The sequence below is a fragment of the Anas acuta genome, chromosome 3 (assembly GCF_963932015.1).
Source record: "Anas acuta chromosome 3, bAnaAcu1.1, whole genome shotgun sequence".
Taxonomy (NCBI): Eukaryota; Metazoa; Chordata; class Aves; order Anseriformes; family Anatidae; genus Anas; species Anas acuta.
The window spans coordinates 76,845,505-76,871,501 of NC_088981.1; the positions used below are offsets into that span (position 1 = coordinate 76,845,505).

The 25,997-nt window shown below is 37.7% G+C and overlaps 1 protein-coding gene across 1 annotated transcript in view; it reads left to right on the forward strand.

Moving 5' to 3' along the window:
* MMS22L (MMS22 like, DNA repair protein) overlaps positions 1-25,997 on the forward strand; it is a 94,986-nt gene that overhangs the window by 61,009 nt on the left and 7,980 nt on the right. The window contains exons 15-20 of the mRNA XM_068677875.1: positions 7,584-7,774; positions 10,402-10,552; positions 15,363-15,505; positions 16,256-16,398; positions 16,550-16,709; positions 18,855-19,024. Of these exons, the coding sequence (XP_068533976.1) occupies positions 7,584-7,774; positions 10,402-10,552; positions 15,363-15,505; positions 16,256-16,398; positions 16,550-16,709; positions 18,855-19,024 (958 nt within the window). The remainder of the gene's footprint in view (positions 1-7,583; positions 7,775-10,401; positions 10,553-15,362; positions 15,506-16,255; positions 16,399-16,549; positions 16,710-18,854; positions 19,025-25,997) is intronic.

Genomic DNA, 25,997 nt, shown 5'->3' on the forward strand with positions numbered 1-25,997 from the left:
CACCAGGCTGCCCACTCCATTCAGATGAGCTAGGAGTACACTGGAGCTTGGCAGGCCTCTGCTCTGAGGTAGTGGGAGGCTCTCCAGTGTTGTAAGGATCTGATGGCCTTACAGAGTAGCAGATCTGCATAGCAGCAACTACTTTGGCATGTGCAGCAGGCATCTAAAATCAAACCACTTGAACTGTTTTGATAGCTTTGCTTCCAAAGACATAAAATACAGCTTCAGTGAAGAAATTAGCTGCCCACAGATTAGCTGGCTTGCTGTCTGCATTGTAGGTGTGTGTCTTAGAGTGAAAATCAACACCCAGTTAAGCACTTTTGCTCCTTTTCTAAACACGTAGAGAAAAGTAGGTATGAACCCCACACACGCCAAAATCTTGCCTCCTGTGTGGGGTTTTGTCTACTGCTAGCCTACAGAAGATGTGCAGTGCAGGGCTGAGTCCACCAGCAAGACTGGTCAGGTGTCCTGAGGAGCAGGTTCAGTGTGCTTGGAACTACTGCGGAGTCCCACTGCTGAAGATGTGTGCTTAAACTGTATTTTACATTTTTTAATAACAGCAGATAGTCCAAAGGATTAAATAGCTGTTGCCTCATGGTTAGGACTTAATACTGTGAGGGAAGAGCATCATGGATTCTGTTCCTTGTTCTGAGTATTTTTTTTTTCCTTCAGTGAGGTACTTAATGTGAAACTCACAGTCCCAGGAGCAGTGCTGAATCCCCAAAATAATCCATCAAAATGACCCAGGTGCCCTGTTCACTGAGGCTGTGATTCATTGGTTGTTATATTAATACCTGAACACATTTTTTTTTTTTTTTTTTTTTTAATGAAGGTAGCTACTCCTATACCCTGCTTAGGTTGGAATGGGTTAGTCATGATCAGGTTTCTGAGCCCCAGTAGATAGAGATTGTGGGGGCTTGCTGCTCGGCTCAAGGCACTTGTGGACGTTTAGCGACATGCGGCTGGTTGTGGATACCTAGGGAACTTCCAGGTCAAAAGACAGTGATCTGACTACTAAGTGAGAAGTTTAAGAATTAAGATTCAGGAGAGGGAGATCTGTTTGTGCCCTGATTTTTAACAATTCCATCTTTTTATCCTTCCTCTCATTTCTTTGTATTTCATCTGACATGTAAGACCTCACTTTGCCTATACTTCATGTTGTTGTGCCTGGTAAGATATGTAACACTGACACGTCTGATTTTGTGCAAGCCTGTGCCATAAAAGCTTATGCACAAATGGATAAATTAAAGCATTTGATAAAAGTCCTGGCTGTTACAGATCTGAAAAGCATCCCTCTTCCCGTTTTCCCTCATCGCACCAATCAGTGATCAACACACGCATACATAACCAGGCATATTATTCTGACATCTGTTTTTCTGTAAACATTTAAACATGCAGTTTATTGTGGATTATTGAAGCAGATTAAACTGAAGGAAGAACACTGAAACATAATTTTATAAATACTGTGCTGATGGCGGCATGTTAATGTTTGATAATATTTTATCATGGTTTCTCTAGTTCTGGTTGTACAGTCAGCATTATAGCTTGGTGGTGATCCTATCATTGTGGCATGCACGATGGTGACATTTTAATTATGAACATTTTTTTCTTCAAACATTTCTTTTAATGAGTGGGAATTTTTGGTTTCAGCCTTAAGTTTCCCATGTTGTTTATGCTTCTGAAATCTAGTTTTTATTTCCCTAAAGATGGTTTAAAATTGTGCTTGCTTTTTTTCAGTTACCAGAGTGAAAACACTGTTGCTCAAGTATTAAGGAACTTTATAGGTACTTTGTATATATTGCAGCTATGGAAACAACTTGAATTGAGAGATTCTGGTTTGAGGTGGGATTACTTCTGCTGAGCTGCTGCTGCAGTCATACCAGTCTCAATATACTGTGTGCAATATGAAGGGATGTAGAAAGAACTTGTGTCCCAAAGAGCTTAGAAACAGATTTAAAAGAGGATTTGGATGTTTGAATCAGACTTATGTAGAATTTAGTCACCTGCCTTCACACATGTTCCATAGAAACTGCCTAAATGTGGAAGTGCCTGAAGGAGTGCAGGGGACTCCATTTTAACCACTGACGTTCTCTGGGTACCTAAATTTGTAGTGCATGTACCCAGAGACACTAAGGCTGTTTTCACAGTCCTTAGCTGTTTATCATCCAGCTTAGGTACTTTTTTTTAGGTACAAAACATAAACTTTATGTTTTGGCACTTAGAATTCTTGTAAGCATGCTATCAGTGCACCTAATAAACACTGATAACCAAGAGTACAGCACAGAGCTCACAACTCTGCCTACCTGCATTCAAAACCATGCACAGGAGAAAGAAGGCTTGCCTTTTTATGCATTAAGTCAAGTGGGGACATCATTTACTAGTGATCAAGAAGCCAAAAGCCCTCCCCATGGGATTCCAGAAACCCACATCTATGACTTTCCAACAGTCTCTGAGTATGGCCAGGCTGGGGCATTTTCCTTTAGGCGTGCCCCTGTACAACCACTCCGCAACTACTGTGCCACAATCCAGATTCATTTCACATATCTGCATCTATAAGAGAAGTAGGATCACACAGTTTGCTACTTCAGACTTGGAGGTAGATGACTTTTCATGTCTTTTTTTATCACTTCCTGTGAACTAGTTTTGAAATCATGGTTCTCAGTTGCAGGCTGTTACTAATTTCTTTGCCTGGTTCTACCTTGTCCCATTTACTGGAGAAGAAACACTAGCTATTAAGTTTAGTTCATGATTTTCAGTCTGGTACATTAAAAGCTAGTCTGTATCTAAACTGAGCATTACTGAGTTGCATTACAGGTATCATAGAAATGTTGGTTGGAAGGGGCCTATGGAGGTCTTGTAGACCAGCCTTCTGCTCAAAGACAGACTATCACCTACGTTAGGTGACATCAACGATGTCTCTCTCTAGCTAAGTGTCCAAGGTCTCCAGTGGTGAAGACTCAGCTGCCTCTTGGGGTAGCCTGGTGTGGTTCTGCTCTGTTTTTTTTTTTTTCTGGTGGAAAAGTTCTTCATGGTGCCAGATCAGCACTTCTCTCCTCCTCCCCAAGTGATCCAGGTCAGTGACTTGTCCACATCCTAACACAATTTTTTATGTCACATGTCCCCGGATTTAATTTCTACTTGAAACTTGGAATAAAGTAGTGGGGCGCTGGTGTACATCTAGGTTGCACCATGGCAGAACTCCACGATCCTGCATGAAAGCAGGCCTGAACCCAGATGCATCCATTTGGTCCATGCCTTTGTGAATGCCACTCATGTTTAAACTAGCTTTTCTTTTTTAAACGAGTACTGAAAAATTCTGCACAAAAGTAATTAATGCACTCTAAAAATGTGTTCTCCTTCACACTTTGGGTTACAGTTTATGGTAGTATAACAGGTTATGATTTCAGAAACGTACATATATTTAGTGAAAATTGCATATTTGAAGCACAGACATAAAAATAAGTAAATGCTTATGAGCCAGTTGCTAAATAGAAGTTGAACAGTGAGTTTGTCAACATGGGGGCTGGTATCCATATGGATCAATGAAATAAGTGCTATAGTTGTGACTTTCTATAATTATCGTGGAACTAAATGGCACAATAGGCAACTAGATACATGCATATACCAAATTATTTTCAAAAGCATGTGGAGGACTTGCAAGGATCTCTTTCAGCTTGATTTGGGGTAGGACTAGTTACTGGGAACATGTACACTTAGAGTAGCTGACATACCTTCTGTGTCTGGGATTTGTTGAGAGGATGCAAGGCTGGTCTGTCGTCTTCACTGAAATCTAAACTCTCACATTTTTTGTTCCCATATCTTTTCCATTCTTTATGGAAAGAATTTCTTTATTCTTCATTCTTCGTAGCTATCCCATATCTGAAGAAGTCTCAGCTTTCCCCAGCCAAATCTGTTGCTTTTAACACCTTCACGAAAACATTAAAATAAGACTAAGGCACAGTGCATTTGTTGTCAGAACATCAAAATGCAAAACTGCCAATGCTGAGGCAAAAAGGGGCAGTTTTGTGAGGGAAGTCTCCAAATGTCATTCCAGCCCTTTGGTCCGCAGAGAGCACACGGGCTCTATTACCTATCTTTGAATTGAGGTGTGATGAAGCTTTGTTTCATTTCACTTCTACTGACTTCTCTTTGAAAGAACTGACGTAAGTAGTTGAAATTCTAAACATCAAAGCCATTTATCATGTTAGAAATACTCATACATTTCTACTCAATCTGCCTAGATTTATCTGAGGGTGTTGGTTCTGCAGGCGTGTTTTTTTTATTATTTATTTACTTGCTTCAACATCAAAAGGTCATTCAGGTCTTCAAAAAATACTTGCCCAGGTTTAATGTTGGCTGTGGTGTGCATCTGGGTGCTGTGGATGCTATGGGTGTTCTGGCGTGGTCTGGGGGCACCATCAGTGGAGAAACCAGCGTTTGGATTTATGGTCTGGGAGCACGTGCTAGCGTGTGTCCCTGGTAATGCTGGCAGGAGGGGAGAGGGGTTCTGTCACTGCTATGGAGTCCCAAGCACTTGTGTTTGAAATTAAATGGTATTTTATTATGTCTTGAGGTCGATAGGTAGCCATGGCTAACGGACTAGTAGTGACTCATGTTTTCATTATTTGTGTAGGTTTTAGCGTTTTATGTCTTCTCCAGTTTGACCTAAATTTTCACTCCACTTTTCGTAATCCAGGCTTGAGTAGCAAAGGCAGGATTACAAGACTTGTGTCCAAATAAATGGTTGCAGTTCCTTACCCAAATGTAGGATACAAAATCCTGCAGACTACTGTTATTATCTATACATCCAGCACAGTCCTCATTCATGTACCACAAACATTCCCTTCTTTTATAAACCCAGGACTTATTTGTCTGATAGCAAAATAGAAAAACAAACCACCACCACCAACAAAAAAACAATCACTTTTTGCAGAAACAGAAAATCCGGGATTTAAAACAAGTAAAAATCCCCACCAAGTTATTACCATTGTAATGAGGCAACCGGTGGTTCCAGAGGTCTTAACGTAATGGAAAACTAGATGTATATGTTTTCAGAAATGGAGTGATGTTTTATGGTTTGCTTGTCTACTGTTAGAAGAATGCGGAAGCCTGAATAAAAGGTAAAATTGTGTTTATCTGCATTTTTATGGAATTAAATTTGCTTATTCGTAGAAGTAGCTGGGTACAAGAGCTGTAGCACGCATTGATGCTCCATCGATTCTAAGCATTTCCCTTATTGCAAGCATTTGTGTAGGTTACTATGAATAAACATAAATACTGATTTGTACGTGTTGCCCTTCCACTGACACAGAGATATATTACCTTACTTTGGAAGTCTGTACACCCTTCTGCTTTGCATAGATGTCTAAGGGAGATGCGAGCCACCCTTCTTTGGAGAGGCAATTTAGAGGAGAGGAAAAGGTCTTTGTGCAATTTTACAATTTAGTCTGGACGTACGTAGGACAGAATTTGCTCCTGGAAGTTTTATTCTCTGCACTGTGAGGAATTGCACTTTCCTTTCTTAAAGTAAAGCAGAAAGTCCCTTGGTTTTTACTGTGAAACTTTTTTTAAATGGGCAAAACCGTATTTTTAACCAGCTTCTGTAGTCTTGCTTTAAGCTGCTTCTTTGCTTATTCATTGCCTGCCCTCCAGACCTCACAATTTCTGCACCCTTTTCTTTGTCCTTTTTTTAATAAGGGATACTTCCAAAGAAGTATTACTTGACTTTTTATGCTAATCTCACTTCTATTTCAATTCATGTTGACTTGGATAATATGCCCTGTAAATAGGAATACCAACTGACATACTGAATATAATCCTCACTTTCTAAGCGTTGATTGTTTTCACAGAATCCTTAAAGGGTAAGCTGTCTTACTATCCAAATATCATGGCTGGGAAACTGAGGCTAACAAAGGCTGTATGATTTATGTGAAGCCACACAGGGAATAAACGTTGGGTTTAGAGTTCCTGGCTTCTGTTCCTGTGTTTGGACTAGCGCCGTCTCTCCGAGAAATACTTGATTCCCCCTAATGTTACATCCCCGTATGTTAAATGTAGCCATTCAAAAAGTAGCTGATCCTCAATTTTCTCACTGTCTGTCCTATTGAAACTAATGGATGCCTACAGGCAGGCATAAGGTATCGTTACCTTTGACAGCCAGTATGTTTTATGTTTTAAATTAGGTGTTAGGCAGAATTTTTGGATACTAATTTGATATAATGAGATGCGCTTCTAATATCAACCCCGGTAAGTGAAGGCCTTGCAGCCAGCCTACTCTTTATTTAAAATTATTCCATTTCAGATGTCCTAATGAGTGCTGTGAGTTGTGTAATTCTCTTATAATTTTCCCACGTTCCCAGAAGGGAACTAGGGACTGGAGTTTTTTTTTTTCTTTTCTATTTTTGTTTTGGTTTATTTCAAATTAGGGTGAGCCCAGAATAAAGATCTAGGGGAAGAGTTTTTGTGAAACGCTTGCTATTTTGACAACAGCAATTAAATTATTTTTTTTTTTATAGTCTACATATGTGAGTGTTAAGGCAAGACTCAATGCCTCTGCTGTTTGCCATTATCTTATAAATATCTTGACTCTGACTTTACAGTGCTGTTTATAGAATTTAATAAAGCAAATGTAATAATGCTGCCTGTGCTTTAATGCACAATCTCAATTGAGTTGACCAGAAGATAAATAGGAACAGGAATGATAGTGCATTCCTACAGATTGTTTTTAATAAGCATGTTATTTAGTTGATCAGCCCAGTGCCGTAATGCCTCCTATCCTGCTCTACCAGACAAATTTATTAATGCTTCTCCCACCCCCCGTTTTTCTGAGAACATTGATTCCCTGCAGACATATCTCTATTAAACCTCTAGAAAGTCACAACTTCCAAATTAGATTAAGTAGCAGGAATGGTACTAGAAGAATCAAAGAAAATTGAGTGCGTTATTGAATTCATGCCACATTGTCTCAGGAAGAGATGGGAGTTATGTGTAGTGGTAACTTTTGTCCTTACTGTACTAACAAAGCTGTGGGCATTGCTGTCAAACCTAATTGTCTGCTGCACATCAGGACAAAATGAATCTTTTCCCTTATCAAAACTCGTACCTAGAGAGGTTTTACAAATGAGAAATAGGTTGCAGAAGAAAGCCTTACAATTGATCAAAATCATTTGTCATTATTTGCTGCATACAACCCTACCCTGAAAACCTCGCTGGCAAAAAATTTTAAAAGCATCTGGCTTTGGATTGTAAGCAGACTTGCTTGTCATGCTAGCAGTCGCAAAATGCAGATATTCATTTTAAAGCTGCCTATTTCTCATTTTGATCTGACATATTAAAAAGCATATAATTAATGGTTGACATTAGTAATTAACATTAACTTTATGGTGCTTAATATGCCATCATTCATCCATCAAATAACTGGTATGCATAATGTCTTTGCATAAAGGTTTTAATTACACAAAATGATTTTCCAATTCTCAGGCTCTACAGTTTAAAGTAGTTGTAAATGCATTTCTAAAAAAAAAAAAAAAAAAATCAGAAATTTTCATTTATTGAACGTAAACACTGTTTTTGTTTCTCCCTAGGAGCGTGCACGAACGGGTAAGCCAGGGACTTCAACCAGGGAACGCAGACCCAAACGCACAACTTCCATTAGTGGCTAAAGAGCACCACCTTGCTGTCGCCAGTGCTCTCTGGAGAAATTTCTTTCCCTATTTGAAGAGCCAAAGAATGTCACAGATGCCACCTTCCCCTCAGCTTGCTGATACAGCTGCAGGTTAGCATTGACCCTCCATGCTACTACTGGATTTGTTGCTGTATTCTGGGTCACAGACTTTCAAGGATTTTGTATTTGGGGATATTGCTGCTTACATGTAGTAACTCAAATATGCATAAATGCAAAAAAAAAAAAAAAGATTCCGTGCTAAATATTTTGACAAGAAGAAATATTGTAGTGTTGAATTACTTGATAGAATACAAACAGAGAACTCCAAAGGGGTTTGAAGCTATGCAAGCCTGATTTCTTTTTCCTTCCTAGTCACAGATTATAATCAACATTGCAAATGTTATACAATATAAATGAGAATAATTTATTTCACTGTATCAAGAATTTGTATCTTTTTGTAGAAGCTTATTATAACTTTGTGTTGAACCATCTTTTCACAAGGGCTGTGATTCAATCGGGTTTTTATTTTTGTGTAATATTTTACATCTGAAGACAATTTTTAAAAGGTTGATTGCTTGACTGTTAGCTTTTGCTGAACCTTTATGGTCACGGCATGGCATAAAACTATGTCATAATTCAGTTTAATTTTTCATTTTGCTTTGCGCTGAAGGGTCTTAATCTTGATGTGCAATATTCCATATGTGTGTGTACTCCCATGTGCAGCCAGACAATCAGCATGTCACTGAACAGAAGGAAATCCCATTTTAAGCTTTAATGTCAGTAGTTAGCATTGTATTCTGCGGTTGCAGTAGTCCTTTAAATTTTAGCTAAATTGATAGAAAAGTAAAGTATATATATATATATATATTTTTTTTTTTTCCCATCATGATGTGAATTAGATAAAGTTATAAGCACAGAAGCACTGAGTTGGTAATAGAAAACATGAAAAGATCCTTCATTTGAAGCAGCTCTACAGTAGTTAGTGACATTAATGAAGGAGGCAGTGTGCAACTGCAGTGGTCTCACACTGCTGAAGCATTTATGGAAAACAGCAATACAAATCAAAGGAAGAGGTTGTTAATGTCATAACTTTCATTCATTTCCTATGGTGTTACATCTTTTTATTTTATATTAACACTGTGGAATAGCAAGAAGAACAACCTATTATAAAATCTGCTTAAGAGAAGTGGAGTGCAGTTGTGACCTGCTTTATGTAGATGTGTTAGGCAGTACTACAGAGGAGAAGGCAAACCCTTCCTACGCGGTACGATCTTCTTGCCTTGGAGGTTGCAGCCCAGAGGAGAAAGCAGCTGTCACAGCTCTCCTGCTCCCCCTGCCAGGCAAAGAGCCTGGGTCTCACATTATCATTTCTGTCTCTGTTTTCTCCCTCACCCGTGTTACTGCTGGTGCTCCAGAAACAATGCAGTAATCTGGAAGAAGGCTGGCACAAATTGCTTCCTCACCTAAGGCAGAGTGGGGACTCTGTATGACCTCCTTTTTCATATTGAAGCACATGAGGAAATGTGAGGTCCATCATAGCTTAAGGTAGTCTGTCCCTACACCATTAATTAAAAGAGCTTCATTGCTGGTGTTCCTGAAAACTAGCCTTCTCTGTCTAATTCAAAGTGGGCTTCTCAATGCATGCAGTTTTATAAATCATTACCTTAATAAATTAATATTGATACTTAACTTGAATTGGACAATTTGGGAACCAGTGAGCCTGTTATTTTGGTCCCCTCTGAAGACAGTTTTCCTGACTCATTTGTTGCCACTCATTTCCTATAACATAATAACTGCTCAGCATTTCAGATTACATTACATTAAATGCATTTGTCATTTGTAGCATCAACGATTGTACTTTAGCTTTTATACTAGCAGTGTTTTATATAGATTCTGCAGCAGACCTACCAGGAACAGCAAAAGGTTGTGCTTCCTTTAAAAAAAAAAAAAAATTATATATATATATATATATGCCAAGTAGTACTACCACCAGTTTCTAGATCTGCAGCTGTTATGTGAAGATCCTTTTTTCAAGAGTAAGCTTGTCTGTAGTGCTTTATTTACACAATAACCTCTGATACCTGAAAGTTTATTCTAAAAATAGAAAGATAGAAAGATACCAGCTTCCACTGAGCGCATCCTTTCCAAATACAGTTCTTCCCTGCAAGAGATGTGTAAAAACAAATAAGTAGATAAATAAAACTCAATTCTGTAAAGCATAATAATACTTATGTGTACAAGGGAAGAAGTGGTGGATGGGGGCAATAAAGGGTGGCCAAGAAGGATTAAAAAAATTATATTCCCTGTTTTGTATTTGGTTTGTCACATCAACTTAAAAACCCACAGAATCACAGAATGGCCGAGGTTGGAAGGGACCTCTGAAGATCATCTAATCCAAGCCCCTGCTGAGCAGGATCACCTAAGGCACATTGTGCAGGATGGCACCCAGGCGGGTTTTTAATATCTCCAGAGGAGACTCCACAATCTCTCTGGGCAACCTGTTCCAGTGCTCTGTCACTCTGACAGGAAAGAAGTGAACCGCTTGGGATAGAGACTCCATTTTGCCATGTATGCAAATGCGGTCCGTTAGAACAGTTGCCCAGTTTTAATTGAGATTTCTGTTACTTCCAGAAATGCACAGTAATAATTGCAATTAATTCTCAATGCTTTTTTTGTGAAACAGGAATGTACAGAGAAAACATTAACATGGTATCATGTTTTTCTCTCTTTAAAATCAGGTTTTACGCTCTTAGCTTTGGATATACCCAGCAAAGCCCTATCAGATCTTCAGCCACAACCTGTTCTATCAATGATGCAGCTGTTTGGATGGGATGACATGGTATGGCCTCACCTGGTGTCAAGATATCTGAGTCATCTAATTCAAAACAGGTAAAAAAAAAAAAAATAAAAAAAACTGCAACCACGTGTTCTCTGAAGTTCTTCCAGTACCTTCTCATTCCTTCTTCAGACTTGGGAAAATGTTGCTTAAAATTGCAATGTTTCATTAAGTTGGTCCAGGTTTTTTGCATCTGTTAAAGTTCTAGATTTCTTGAAAGCATAATTTCCTCTTTCATCATTCACACAGTGTAGTGGGTATTGTTTGTTTTCGTTGGATTGCTTGTTTATTTATTTTTATTTATAAATAGCTTAGGACATTCAAAATTTGTCAGGAAGATAGGTAAGTATTTTGAAAAAGTTGCCTTTTTTATGGCAGACCACTTTCTTCCAAATGGAAACAGTGTCGTTACTAACACATTTTGGAATATGTGAACCTAGACAATGTCTACAGTGCAGTACTCTGGTGAAGAGCCATACTGTGACAAAGTGAAATGCCTGAACCCATAACCTATTTTTCATTTGCATAGTTATAGCTAAGTATCTGTCCCCTTTTATTGTTGTTGCTGTTTGGCAATTGTTAAGAGTTTGGCAAAGCATTAGTCTCCTACCCTAGCTGCACTTTAATTTGGTAAACTTGGTAAATTCTAAAATATTTTTTTTAAAAGCACTGGTTTTATTTTTTTCATACCACTTACATTTAACAGAAAAACTTAAATCTTACTATAAAAAGTCAAGTTATACATTATTACAGAAATTTGAAGATACTATATGGCAAGTATTTAATGTTAAAATGTCTTGACATCTTCAAAATGAAGAAGTTCTGCAGGAAGCTGAAGATGATGTGTTGGATAGTGTTGAAAGCATAAGGAAAATGAGTATAAGAAAATGCTTGCATTAAGGCTTTCTTATTGACAAGCTTGAAACACTTTCTGAACACATATTAATGTTCACGGAGCTCAGGTTTCTGAGACCTGTTAAATGGATGCTTTAAACTAAGTAATGGGATTAGAAAATGTCACATTCCTATGTTTTATATATACCGATGTTAAATTTTCACAAAATCACAGGACTGTTTAGGTTGGAAGGAACCTTTCAAGCTCAGATAGTCTAACTTGCCCAGTCCTCTGCTCAAGCAGTGTGTGCTTGAGCAGATTGCCCAAGACTATGTTCGGTCAGAATTTTATATACCTGAGAAAATTATTTCTCTTACTAGGCCTGTATAAACTCAAGATAGATGGTGTTCGGGTAGTGGTTGTTGTAGTGTGCTTCCCCCACTTCTGAGCAGGGGAGGTGAGAGAGGAGAGAGGGAGTGTGTCTCTGTTGGGCTGTATTTGAAAGTGAAAAATGTTGCACGTTTTTTAGGGTACAAATTACACTAAGTAACATAGCTGTAAATCGTGGTAAAGGCTGTTTAAGTGTGATTGGTGAAGAAAAGCCTATGGCCTTTTTGAAGGGAAATATTAAAAGAAGCTGAAATTAGTTCCTCGTCAGTCACTTTGTAACTCAAGAGGTGGGCATTCATTCCTCTGATGTGCTGCCTTTCTCTTGTGTGATCATTGCAGGGTCAGTTTCAGACAAGGTTTCAGATATGTAGCATGTGCAGAATGAAATAGGAGTTAAGAGTGTAAATGCCCATTTATGATTTAAATTTGGTTGCTTTTCAGGTAAAATCAAGGAAAACACTTTCATGCCTAAACTGGAATTTTAGTATTATTTAGGTGCTTAAGGCTAATGAACAGCTCCCCTAGTAAACACTTCAGGGAAAGCAGTTCCTTAAGTATACACTAGCAATATTCACCTGACATACTGGTATATATGTATCCACGTATATATATACACACACAAACGTGTATATATATATATATATATATATATATATATATTGCCATCCTGGCAGAGTACCTGATGTTTATTGTTTTTGTAACCATGGCCTGAGTATTCATGTTTCCAATTATTTGCACAGTTGCATTAGCAAATAGAGAACCTGCACATATGGCTAGCACTGAGTTCCCCCTACAGCACTGCTGCCGTAATTCCATCTAAAAATGCAGTTAGCACTGACGATATTTATCAAGTGTCGACTAGTTGAGCAGTTAGAGCATTTGTGAAAGACTCGGGAAGACCCTCATGAAGTGAGCCTTGCACTTCAAGGGGGTTCAGACTTTGATGTCGAAATGCCATCCTGGGAATGAGAGGCTCTTGCCATCTTCTTGCAGGCTGTACCATGGAGTAAGTGAAACTGTCAGGTTCGTGGATGTGTATCAAGAGAACTAGAATGAGAAATTGTGACTCCATAGTTCAGTGATGATGGATATTTGTCTTTTGCTGTCGTGTGTATATTCATAGTCTTTTGGGTTCTCTTTCATATGCTCTCATTCTTTCTCACTCTCATTTTTTCTTTCTGAGTCTCTCTTGCTCGCTCCTTTCCCAAAAGCTCCTCTTGGGAGCAGGGGACATATTTGCCTCTCTGTGAGAGTGCTTTATTTTTGCCCCTAAGCTATCGGGGTTGTGATTGTCAGGCCTCAAGGAGAATCGTCTGTTTCCCCTATCAGTTGCCTCAAGGCCTATCAAGGTAAAAACTGAAGTATGTGAGCCTCGAACATATGTCCCTGCTTCATCAACAGAGCTGTCAGGTGCTCAGACTGCCTTATGAAAGGGCGAAGAGTACTAAGAAAAGACTTTGAGAGAATTATACAGATGTATCGTTCTCTAAACATTGTCATTTTACTATATGCTAATAAGACAACTTTTTTTGTGTGTGTAATATAATTCATGTCCTTATTTACCTTAGGCAGTTGTAGAACAAAAGTTATCAAAGTATCTAAGTGCTGGGATCTTAAGGCTTCATGGTTACTGTGCTGTGATGATTTTCACATCAAACATTTTCAGTTATAAAGTGAAAAGATTATTGTGTTGCTGATGCTGTTACACCCTGCAAGGGCAGCCTGGTCTCTTCAGGATTGAAGCTGGGTCCTGCATATCAGCTACTTCAGTGCTGGCAACAAAAGTTCTGCTGGACAAGCTGTGTGCCCTTGGGAACATGTTCACGAGCTCCGGTATTTGTTTTTTTTTTTACAGTAGTGCTTGAAGTTCATCTCTCAGTCAGTGCTGTGTAGTACATGATAGTATTATGACTGGTTTAAGCATCTTAAAGCATGTGCATGAGCTCATTGGTTTAAAAGGACTATTTGCCATGCTTGCAGCAGGTAGTTACTGCTCTTCCCTTTCTGAAGGAGTAGGAACACATTTCTCTACAGTTTTAGGAAGATGCCTAAGTGGCCTACCTACAAACAAGAGAAACATGAGCGAGAGCACAGCAGAAAGTGTGTTTGTAAGCCTTTGGGTCCATGGAGACTACCTGTGTACATCAGGATTACATAAGGGTTGGATTTTGTTGTTGTTGTTTATACATTACTGCAAAGAGCACAAGTCCGTAGGTAGTCTGTAGTCTTGTTTTGTTGTGTTTGTGTTTTGTGTTTGTTTTTTTTTTGGTTGTTTGTTTGGCACTGGAATTTAATTTTCATATTTTTGTTTTGTTTGCATTTGGTCTCCTTGTTTTGTCAGTAGCACTTCAGCAGGGATGTTCATACAAAATATACAGTTGTCCTTGTCTTTAAGTGAAAAAGAAATATAAACCACAGTAAAACAAACAAAAACCCCTTTATTAATGGTGTTGAGTGAGAAGCAGAATCCAGTTTGGCTACCACAGGTCTATGTGGACCTTTGTTGACTCTGTTGCGAGCATGAGTAAAAATTCAGTGGAAAATAAGTAGATTTATATGTACATATATCAAGAAAAGAGTACAAGGATTTTTCATTAAAGTCAAAGCACCTAGGACTGACTAGGGAGGAAATCTCTCAAATAAAAAGGTCTAACTATTTTCAAGAAATCTCACTGACCTGAAGCACAGGAGGAGCTCATCCGCTAGGAATTGCAAACAGGGTGCAGAACAGACCTGCTGGCTGTTAGGAAGGAGTTTCTGCAGAATTAATGATGTGGGGCTGATGTGCTTGGGAAAAAGTGACTGCAGCAGCTACTTGTGGTGGTGAGGCGAGTAAAACTTGGGCAGTGCTGAACAGTTGAGCAGCGTGGTTGTGCATTGAGTGTTGATGGTGCTGTTGTTTCCAGCCTGACCCCTGGCTGGGTGTTCAACGGAGGGCACATACAGCGAGTTTGCTGTGTGTGTGAATGTATATACCTGTGTGTATACACGTACATAAATGCATACATATAGGCATTTTTAAGTATATATCAAATTTAGCAGTTTCTTTTCACATCTCCAGGCTGTCTTTTTATCTTTTCATTTTTTGAAACTAACAAGACATGTCTTTATTTGCTAAAGCAGACTTTCTCCTTCTCTTTATGTAGTTAGAATAAAGTAGACTTAGGGGTACCTGAGCTAGCTTCATATGAAAGGCTGGGGAAGCTTAAGCAGCATCAATATGAAGCTCCAGGTTGATTCAGGTAAACTGTTCTCAGCGTTGTATGTCAGCGGTTTGGATAGCACTGTCAAATTACCCATTGAGAGAATAAGACATTCTCCGCTGTGTGAATATTTTTCTCTTTCTGTTTTGTTTTATGCAGAGAAAACAAACATATGAAAGCATTCGTTTATATGCTTTTATGTTACTATGTGTGGCATTACAGAATTTATCATTTTATCGGTATTTAGGCATCAGGATACTGTGAGCAAAATCTGTGGAGTACACAGAAGGAATGCTGATTTGCCTTTTCTGTTACTTTATTTCTAATTGCTTATATGCAGTTTCGATATATCCAGAGCCAAATGAAACACTCTGTCACCTTTTCACATGCTTCTATTAGATCTCTTTACCTTTTATTCCTCTTTTACCTATGCAGGGAGCTGTGTGAAGCTTTTTCTAAGATGGGCTATACATCCTACGAAGCTCTGACAGTACGTTCTTGGTTTCGATGTGTTTTCCAAATGTTCATAGATCAACCGACTGGTATGCTGGCCAAGACAGATGCTGAGCGAACAGTTGGTAAGTGTTCACATTTCCCTAATGTTTGCAGTAACGATTCTATATTGCAAAACTGGCAAACATTTTCAGCTAATTACAAAATGTATTTTTGTTTGTATTCCTTTACTTTTACCTAATTACAAAATGTGTTTCTTTACGCTGTTTGTGCTATTTATTGATGGTTTGCCTGCTCTGCATATGACAAATTTATCACAAACAAAGATAAAAGAGCTTGTTTCCTTGGAAGCAAAGAACAAAAACTTGCTCCCAAGGAGACAAGCTATTTTTCCCCCATGGAGAAACTGTTCTGAAAAAAGTGAAAATCTGAAGTAAATAGTCAGAAATCATGCTGTGAACCCCCTAAAAGAAAAAAAAAATCCATTTTCAAGTAATTTTTCCCTGGTTTATATTGAATATTTTGCTGTCTTAGAGCAGCATTTCATCACTTTTTCTACAAAACTCTGCAGTTCTAATTATCTGTAGAATACATCTTCTAGCAACTATACCTGTATGCACATTTTGCAGATTTCTAAGAAAACCATCAGGAAAATGAAAGACTTGGTTGTCTATCTTTAATATTCTTCATTCTTGTGTATCCATTTTAGAATCATAACTAGTCTAGTCACACATTCTTTGTCTAGAAGGATGCTGTCAGTTGCAGAATCTGTATGTTAGATATTTCAAAATCACGTTTCACTTTATGATTTTGTGACTAAAGTAAATAGAAAAGCATAACTGTGTGCTGTATTTCTATTCTCTTCTAACCATCAGGGAAAGCCTATAAGGAACAGCTAACTGAAATGACAAGACTGATTTTTAAACTCTCAGAAGTAGAAAACATTCTCTCAAAGGCTCATGTTGAAGAATCAGTTCCGAAGCAAGACCCTAAAAATGCTCTTGTCCAATTCATTAAGGTACTGTACATCTTTGTGTTAGCTCATAGGAGAATTACTTTTTTTTTGAGTGAAAAGAAATTATGTATTAGATTTTTTGTACGTGCAAAATTACCCAAACCTAATGAAAGACTTAGTAAGTTTATTTATTTCAATGTTTTTGTTTTCTCAGGCTGTTGGTAGAACTTACAGTGGCCTTCAGACACTCCCTGAGAAATCTGCAATGATACTAAAGTCTATGGAGTATTTAGGTGATGTATTAAAGTACGTAAAACCTTACCTGAAGGCAAAAGGACCTCCAGAAGGTTTGCAGCTTACTTATTGGATCATAGGTAATTATTTTGCAACCTCTTCTCTGTTAGGAAATAGTTGTATAAGGAATCAGTAAAATGTGACTTAATACTTCTGTTTTCTGTACTGTCCATCTTAATGGTTTAAAAAAGCAAAGTTTTGAATGTGTTACAGTTAAATATTTTTCATCCTTTTTTTTTTTTTTTTTTTTATCCTGGAGCTATGAATTCTAACCTTCTTGTGACTTTTTTTAAATTATCCCTGCAAATCAGTGTTTCCAAAAGCAAGATATTTTCATGTCTTTTGCCACTGAAAAACACTTGTTTTACCTGAACAAAACCAGAAACAATGACAAGTCAGAGAAGCAGTTTTATGATGCTACATCATATTTACTGGAGTTATGATAACAGAAAGTCTGCTTAAGCAAATTAGCAATGTAATATGAATCCTTTTAGAATTACTCCTCTTATATACAATTTGTGCTTTATTAAAACTCAAATTCTACCATTCTTCCAATAAAATGAAGAAACAATGATAGGATGGGAAAATGAGTGCTGTTTGTTATGAGTAAATATGCCACAGTCTGATTCACTTATCTTTAAAAACGCAGTAAGCCTTATATATCTTAAAGACAGAGATCATGATTTGCATGCACACACAATATACATCATGATTATGAGGAGTACAGTGAAAAGCATGACCACCATGCAAAAGCATGCATCAAATACAATTAGATTTGAATTCTGTTAAAAATACTGTACTTTTCTATTGCAAGATCTGCATATTTTGATGTACATGACGTCTGTCAAATGAAGTGTTTTTAGATATCCAGTTGTTGGGGTGGAGCCTTGCAAAGTAATTTTAGATTGGTATTTTCCTTTCTGTTCTTTGCAGTAGGAAATGATTCATCTTCAACCATGCTGTTGTGTGCAAGAAACTGTCCTTTTTTACACAAAAAATAAGTTTAAAAAAGACTTTAAGATATTTAAGTGTATTTCAGTCTCTTCTTCATATTCTGTGAGTTTGTTAAATTATAAGGACAAAGCCAGATTCATAACAAATCTGAAAAACCTGCTGTTTGTGGACACTGTACATGTCAGATTGTGTCTTCTACTATCCCATACATCACAGCAGTGATAATAGAAGGAGTACTTTTAGTCAGAATAATCATGTTTCTTTCAAAAGAGGAAGCTCAGACAACATTATTAGAAGTATTGTTTAGTGATCATTCTCTTTCTCTATGATTGATTGTTGTGTTTTCTTTCACTCTGCAAGATTAATGTTGTTTTTCGTTGCTTTTAGAGATGGTAATGGATGACTTTTATAGATTAATAGTATCTTGTAACAGCCTGCTTTTGATCTCTCATTATTTTTGAAGTCTTAAACATATCTTCATGGGGTATTCCTGTAGTTTCCACCCAGCAATTTTTTTTTTCTTCTAATTAAATATAAACTTAAAAAAGTTTGTGAAAACTACTACTTAGGAATCTGCTTAATTAGACACCTTATTTTACGACATATGTATTTTGAGTATTAACGCAAGTTATTTTCTCAAGAAAAATTGCATCTCACCTGTAATAGGATGTTTCTCAAAGTCAGGGTATTTCCACATCAACACTTTTTTACCTTTTTTTTTTTTTAACTCAAAACAAGTTCTTAAAACTGTCTCATGGCTGTGCAAGTGATATGATAACATATAGAAAACAAGTAAGGTGTTCTCTGAGGCTCTTGTTTTGTGGACTGAGAGCCCACAAATATCTGGAGAGACATTTCTAGTTTAATGCAGTTAGCTGCTCCTCATCCTTTTCAGTCTGCCAAATTAAATACATTAAACACAATTTGAAAGCTATTTAATGTTTTCCTGCATGGAATGTGTGTGTGAGTAGTTGCTGAGGTGGCCACAGCGTTGTTAGAAATATGAGTGGAAGGCAAAGGCACTGCCTCTTTGTATGATGAGATCAATGCACACATATATAATATATATAATATATTGAAACAATCTGGTACTTTTACTTGGCTGAATTGAAAATGGACTTAAATTTTTCTCGGGGCTGTTTCTAAGGGAATGAGACAGTTGCTGTTGTTACTCTTGGATTATCTACTCAACACGTTTCCTCTTTAGGCTTTTGTTGTTGTTGTTCTGGGATTGTACATTGCTTTAGGATTTCTTGGTTCTTTTTCAACAGGATGTCTTGTAAAGAACTGGGCAGCAATACTGGCCACTTCCAAAGCACAGCAACTCCTGTTCCGCATCATAGATTGCTTGCTGCTGCCCCACTCTGTGCTCCAGCAGGACAAAGAGCTGCCTACGGCTTTGCTGTCTGCCATTCAGGAAAGCCTACCTCTTTATCTTCAGGTAAATATCTGAACTCTATTACCAGCAGACAAACATAGCTTTAGGAAGAGATTCATACAGCAGAGGAGGTGTTGTTTTGTTTTGTTTTGTTTTTTCCCCTAATCAAAACAAGCATTGACAGAATATAAAGAAGCAGCAAGAGGAGATTTTTCTTCTTGTGGAAGTGGAAGGAAAAATGCCACCCCATTGGCTTTCCTCTTATTGCATGCAGCTACGCTGTGCTACCTTCCAGAGTTGCCAGTCTGCTTGCTGTACATAGAGAGGCTCTTAGCCAGCCTGCTGTTTGCACTGTCTCTGATGTAAGAGATTTCTGAAACAGCGGATGAAATAATCATAATATGTAACGAGACACTTGTTGGGATGACAGAGCAAACAAATGTTTTAAATCATCCTTGACTTTGCTAACTCTAGATAATTAAAGATGAGCCATTCTGCGTAGTTTGTGTTGCTCTTAGTAACAAAAGACAAGCCTCTGCATATCATGGCACTGTTTTATCTTAATAGTTTGAGGATGTTTTGCTGAATCAAATGCTTTTCCTACTGTTTATGCTTACATGTGTAAAGCCTAGTGTCATGTTACTCGTCTCATTCTCCCCTCAGCTTACCTATCACTCTTGAAACTCTGCAAGGCTTGGTGAAGCTGTAGAGAGAGATTAGTTCCTATGGGTGAGGAAAATGTTGTATTTTTAAAATAAATAAGTTGGTTTATTTTACCTTGTAAATCCTTGCAACTTTTTTGCTTGTTTTTTCCCTTCACTCTTAAAATTCATTTTGCTTGCCATTTTTTACTGATTACATACCACATCGTATTGTGAAATAATACAGTGGTGACATTGTAAACATCCCTTGGATTTATTCCTTTTTTCAAAAGTTGCATTGTGATTGATGGCCTGTCATATGGAAATGAATATGATTATATAATGATGTGCAGAATATGACTTGCTTTGCTGCTCTGTAGGTATTTTCAGAAGCTATATACATGTAGGACCATCTGGACACTGATATTACTACAGAGTGTGACTGTCTGCTTGCTAATTTAGTATTTTAGTCAGAGAGCACTCTTTCTCTGTAGTCTGCACATACGGATGTAGTTTTAAGATAAAGCCACTCAAGTTGGTTCTGAAGTCCTAGTGTTGTGGACCTTTGTTTCCTGTTTTCTCTGCCAGTCTCTGACTTTCTGACCTCACTGTGGGACTCTTCAGCAATCTGCTGCTTAGTCCGTGTGCTTTCAGGCTAAGCTAGATGATCTTGGTGACTCAGTAGTTTATTTTACATAATGGCATTTCTAGAAAACTAGCAACTTTTTAATTTGATAAAGACTTGGGGAAAGAAGACAAAGAGGAGAAACCTATTTCAATATAGAACTTTTACATTTTATTATTTGTTCGTACTTACACAGTTCCAGCATTTTAAAATGCTACAGACCTCTTCATTAATTCAGAAATATTTCCTTCCCCTTTGTTTGGGAAAGTGGAAAAATGCCCACTTAGAGCCAACTCAAAATGGAAAATATTTCAGTATCAGTTCCAAAACTGATTTTCTTAGGGCTGCTTCTGAGCTCCTTTGAGATCAAATGGATGCTGGGACTCTGACTTCTCAAGTAATCGTTTCACAGTTGGCTTAAGCCAAGTTGGCTTGAGGGTGAATTCCTTCCCTTTCACCCCATGTGCATTCCCATTTAATTTGCTTAATGATTTTGCTGAAATGTGTGAGCTGATGCAACTGGTAACTAGCCCCAAATAAATAAATAAAATAAATAAATAAGTAAGGAAAATCAGAAAAGTGATAAAATAATATATATGGAAGGGAAAGCATGTAGCTACAGTAGGAGAAAAGATAGAGAAACTGTATGCTCTGGGAGTAACTCTATCTTGAATAACTTAACTGGTGAAATAAGTAATCAGCCTATCCTTAGGAGGCTGCCCTATGTCTGTTGCCCATTCAGGGGGGTGGAACAGCGATATTGTATTGCAGGAGCCCTAGTTCTCCGTAATGATAAACAAACAATGTTCCTGTCCCTGTTAATACTGTAGCTTACAGCATAATCCTTGGCCAGTTACATGGAAATAAAGAAACAGGAGTTTGGAGACTACACAAAATAACTTCTTGTACAAGCAAATTCTTTATACATCATCAAAGCATAAAAGCTTTTATGTAGCATTGCTAATCAGAGTTGTCGTCATCATCGTGTCCATCCATCCCCCACCAGTCTTCTGAAAAGTTTGAGGTTCCATTTCAATCTTTTCTTCTTGTCCTGAATTCTCCCTCTTCGGCACCTTTAGTGTGGGCTCTGCCTCCTTTGTTGGGAGAAAACAAATAAAATAATAATAATAATAATATTAATCAAAAAAAAAAAAAAAAAACACAAAACAAAACAATTCAGATCTTGGAAAATGTATCAGTTTGCAAACAGTGATACTTCCAAAAGTTTTCAATAACTAATCTTACAGAGATTTACTTGATCCTTTTATGTAGATTTTGAAAAGGTTTTGAAATCAGTCTTTGTAGCAGGTAGTTAATTTCAGACATTCATTGATGCAACAGTTTTATGAAATGCTTTAGAATTTTGGAACTGAATACAAATAAATAAAATTCCCCAAAACATCACATACCCCGTGTAATGGTAATGCAACTGGCCAAACAACTTGGACAGCAGGATTAAAAGCAAGATCAATGTTGTCACTAAGAAAGACCATCACCTTTGTTTATCACTCTGTAATGGCAGAGGCCAAGTTTGTATCTTTTAGGATGAAATATTAAGCTCCACTTTATTTCCTGGGACCTTAAGCTCTTGGGACCCAGGAGTTGAACTTGATGATCCTTGTGGGTCCCTTCCAACTTGGATATTCTGATGCTATGATCAGCATAATTGGAATGGTTTATTACTACCATCAGCATTCATCAAAACTGACTGTATCCCACCCTCTGTCACTCCCTCCCATAAAATCTTGCAATTTTATTTTTATTCAAATTTACAGTCTTTGTGTAATTTTACACAAGCACAAATTGTCAAGTGCACTAATTAAGACTTGACATTGTGTCTCTCTCTCCTCAGTTCAGACTGACTGTATTTAGTTGTGTTTGTGTTTCCTGCATGTATAAATTTGGGCTGTACAGCTGCGCTTTTGGTAGTTACTGTGCCACTGGCCTACTGGCCTGTTCTCCACTAGACTTTGAACTTACCAGGAAGTTTCCTTCAAACTTTCTCACTGATGCTTTGCAACTCTTAAACTGGTATTTTTTTTCTTGCCCAAAGATTTACTTACCATATGGACATTATTTCTTTCATGTACCTCATCTATTTGGATAATGTTTGATGACCTAGGAAAGATTTTCATAGAACCATAGGACGGTTTGGGTTGGAAGGGACCTTAAAGATCACCTAGTTCCAACCCTCTGCCATGGGCAGGAACACCTTCCACTAGGCCAGGTTGGGATATAATATCAAAGCTGTCTTTGTAGTTGTTTGAATGGCAAATTTCATGAAGAACAAGAATGAACAACCTTTTTATAATTTTATGGAGCTGTTTATAATTATGTGATAATGATGTGTGTAAAATCTAACATTTGGTATTTTTTGTCTTTGTTTAAAACAAATAAAATAAAAAGTAGCTGATTTCCGTGATAGCAGATTGTTGCAACCTACTTCAAGAAATTTCCAACCAGTTGAGATTGCTCTATGATTTCTTGGAGAATGGTTTGGGGGAATTTTGATAGATGTTTACCAGTAATACAGGAAAGAAGTGAAGCAGTGTACAGAACTTCAGTGAATAAATGGTAGTTTAAATACATCTTGAAGACTACGATGCGGTGCATGGAATAAGCATAATGTATATAATAATGGGGTAGATGAGATACCCTGCTTGATTTATCAATGTTTATCCTGTCAAAATACAGAAAATGGTTTATTTCTATCTAAATACAGGAGAGTGGTGAAAGGTCTTCATTTTAAGGAGTGCTTTGCACATACATTTTCCAGTAATTTTAATGGGCCTGTGCAGGCTCAGCATTTGTCAGAGATCAGACCTTAAAAGCCCTGCTGCAAGACACATCTGTGGTCCAGTATTTGAGCAAGCTTATTAATACATTTTGTGAATTATAGTATGTGTTTAATAGGAATTGTACAACATTAATTGGTGAGCAGCAGATTTATTCCAACAGCAGGACTGATATTATAAGTCATCATTAGGTAGCTTGGCATTTCTGCAGTGAATAGTTCCAGTAATCCATATTAATCGGTTCTTCGCTCTCCACAGGTGATTTACAGATATATGGATAAATCAGAAGAGAGGCAGCTCTGGCCACAAAAGGTTCCTGCAGTGAACACGCACGGGAACCGGTTGCCTTTCTGTTAAAAAGAGGAACAGATGTTGTCCTGCTCTGCTCCTCTTAAAATGTCTTTGTTTTTTGGTGTTGTTTTTTTTTTAATATTTTTTTAACCTCAGTAGATGGCTAAAGAACACAGTTAATAATAATAATAATAAAAGGCAGTGCTCTCAACTCTTTAATGTCCATCTGCTTTGTAGGGATTGTCCTAGGAGTCTGGTGTGATTGATTTCAGATCTCTGGTCCAGGATCTCAGTCCAGTAGCATGTGTTTCTTTTCTCTGTCAGAAGGAAGCTACTGTTCGCAGCTTCCTTCATCTCTGTTAATTACTGGTAGGATGTAAAAGAAGAAAGTACTATGTGATTTCCTTGTAATCATGTCCTTGGCCAGCGCTGCCTAGGGTATTTGCTGTTGTACTTGGAGGTTTGCATCTACAGTGCAATGTTAGTAATTTATCCCTTGTGCTACTTGGAATATGACGTCCAGCTTTGTACAGCTCTGTTTTCCACACTTTGAAAGAAAAAGGAGGGCCCCAAAATAAAGAACACTGAGCTAAGTCAGTGGGCCTTTGTGTCCAAAAGAGAAAACCAAGTTCATCTCTGGAAATTTTGGGGGAACTACAGAAGTGTTGGTGCGTAAAAGTCTGATTCTTGCCCGAACAGCTTTGATACTGTAGGTGTTCCCTTCATGTGCAGAGACTGATTCATGGATTTGATTAGCTTACAGAAGTCTTTTTGTTTAGTTATGTTTTGTGAGTGTTTTTCTGGCTACCTGCAAAATGGAAGGTGATTTTTCCTTGCTGTTCCCAGATGGAAAAAAGAATTAGTATCTTGGAAGCCTTTAGTGCTGAACTTGTAAACTCCTTTCTGAAGTAAGAAAAAAAGATGAAGATCCTCCTTACTGAGAAGAGATTTTGGTATTGCAGTGTGGTTTTAAAAATTAAGCTTTTTTTGAGAGGCACTATCTCTGCCTGACCCACCAAAAATGAACCTACAGAACAAATAGGTTTTCTGTGTTTTTAAACACTACTTAAGTTAACAGTTCTCCTTATTGGGCATCAAGGGCACTCTTTATCTTCATCAGATAACTGATGAAGAAGTATCTTTCATGACTTCTGTCCTTCCCCACCCCAGCAAACAAGACTTCTCTCTCAAAACATTTAGATGTAGAGCTTAATGATATGGTTTAGTGGAGGACTGGTTAGTGTTTGGTGAGAGGTTAGACTCAGTAATCTTGGAGGTCTCGTCCAACCTAGATGATTCTGTGATTCTATGATAATGGCATTCATCCCAAAGGCCAGCGGCAATCTTTACTTTACACAGAATCCTTGATCAGTAATGCGTGTGACAGGGTGTTGTTTTTAAATTTAATCCTTTCCTACTTTTCCAGATTACTTCTGTAAACATTCCACACCTAAAAATTCAGAATCAGTTTGCTTCAACTTAAAAATGGAAGTGCTCTTATGAATGGTCAGGCTAGACTTGATCCATCTTCAAGTGAAACTGCTACGGGAGTTGATTCAGAGATTTCACTTCTAATATTTCTTGTTTGTATTCCACCTGTCAACTATCTTTAAGTTCATTTCTTAAGAATAGCAACTTACATGTATTTAATAACTGATTTCACCCCTCTTTTCTTGATACTATGTGACGTTTGTTGCTCCTCAATTTGAAGACTTGTCTCATTTTAGTAATTATCATTATTAGTTCTCCACAAGTGTTATGTTCTTTGATGTATTCTTACAGGTATTCTCTGTAAGGTTATGTTGTTCTTTTGTGACCCTTTTATCAGCTAGATTAATACACCTTCTCATATGTTTTTTGTCATGTTGAAATAGTCTAGAGACTTAAAGAATGCCAGCTCTAGTTATGGGATTATGGAATATTTTTCTTTTTGTGCTGGAGAAAGGACAACTCTATAGAGGAAACTCTTCTATATGCTTGCTGCAGTGTCTAATTGAGAACATCAAACGCTCAAGCTTACAAAGTAGATGATCTATATCAAGCTTTCTGAGCCTTCTACTTGCCAAGCAGTGTGTTTTTAAGAATTCTGATATAGCAGCAGCTGCCTTTTACTATGAAATTTTGCTGTATGTATGCAAAACACTGAGACAGTCTGAACTGCTTATGAAAGTCCTGGTTCAGGGAATGTGGCTTCTATCCCTGAGACACACCACAATTCCCAGGGAGCTCCAGAGGCCCGTGAACTTCAACCCCTGACAAACGTGTCTGTGTTCAGGAGGGATGCCTACAGTAAATCTTGAGGCAGGCCTTGAAGTGCCTCATTTCTTGAAATCCCATCTTCCTTGTATTTGCATACTATGTAACCTAAATCTGGAACTCCTCATTTCACAAAAGTGCCAAAAAGACTCTCAGTGATGTCTCAGCATGTTTGTTTGTTTGTTTTTCTGAAAGAATTGTTTTGTTATATTCATGTGGACAGCTATAGACCAAAATCTTTTTGGGAAGAAGCTCCTCTGCAAAAAGCAATGGGAAATGCTCATTGTCAGTAGCTCAGGAACAAAAGCAGCTTTCAAGTATCTCTGAATTTTCTACCTTAATGTATGAATGAATAGTTCAAGACTCTTAGGGACATTAGCTTGCCTCAATAACTGTCAATGTTCAGGCAGATATCCTACCAAAAGTGG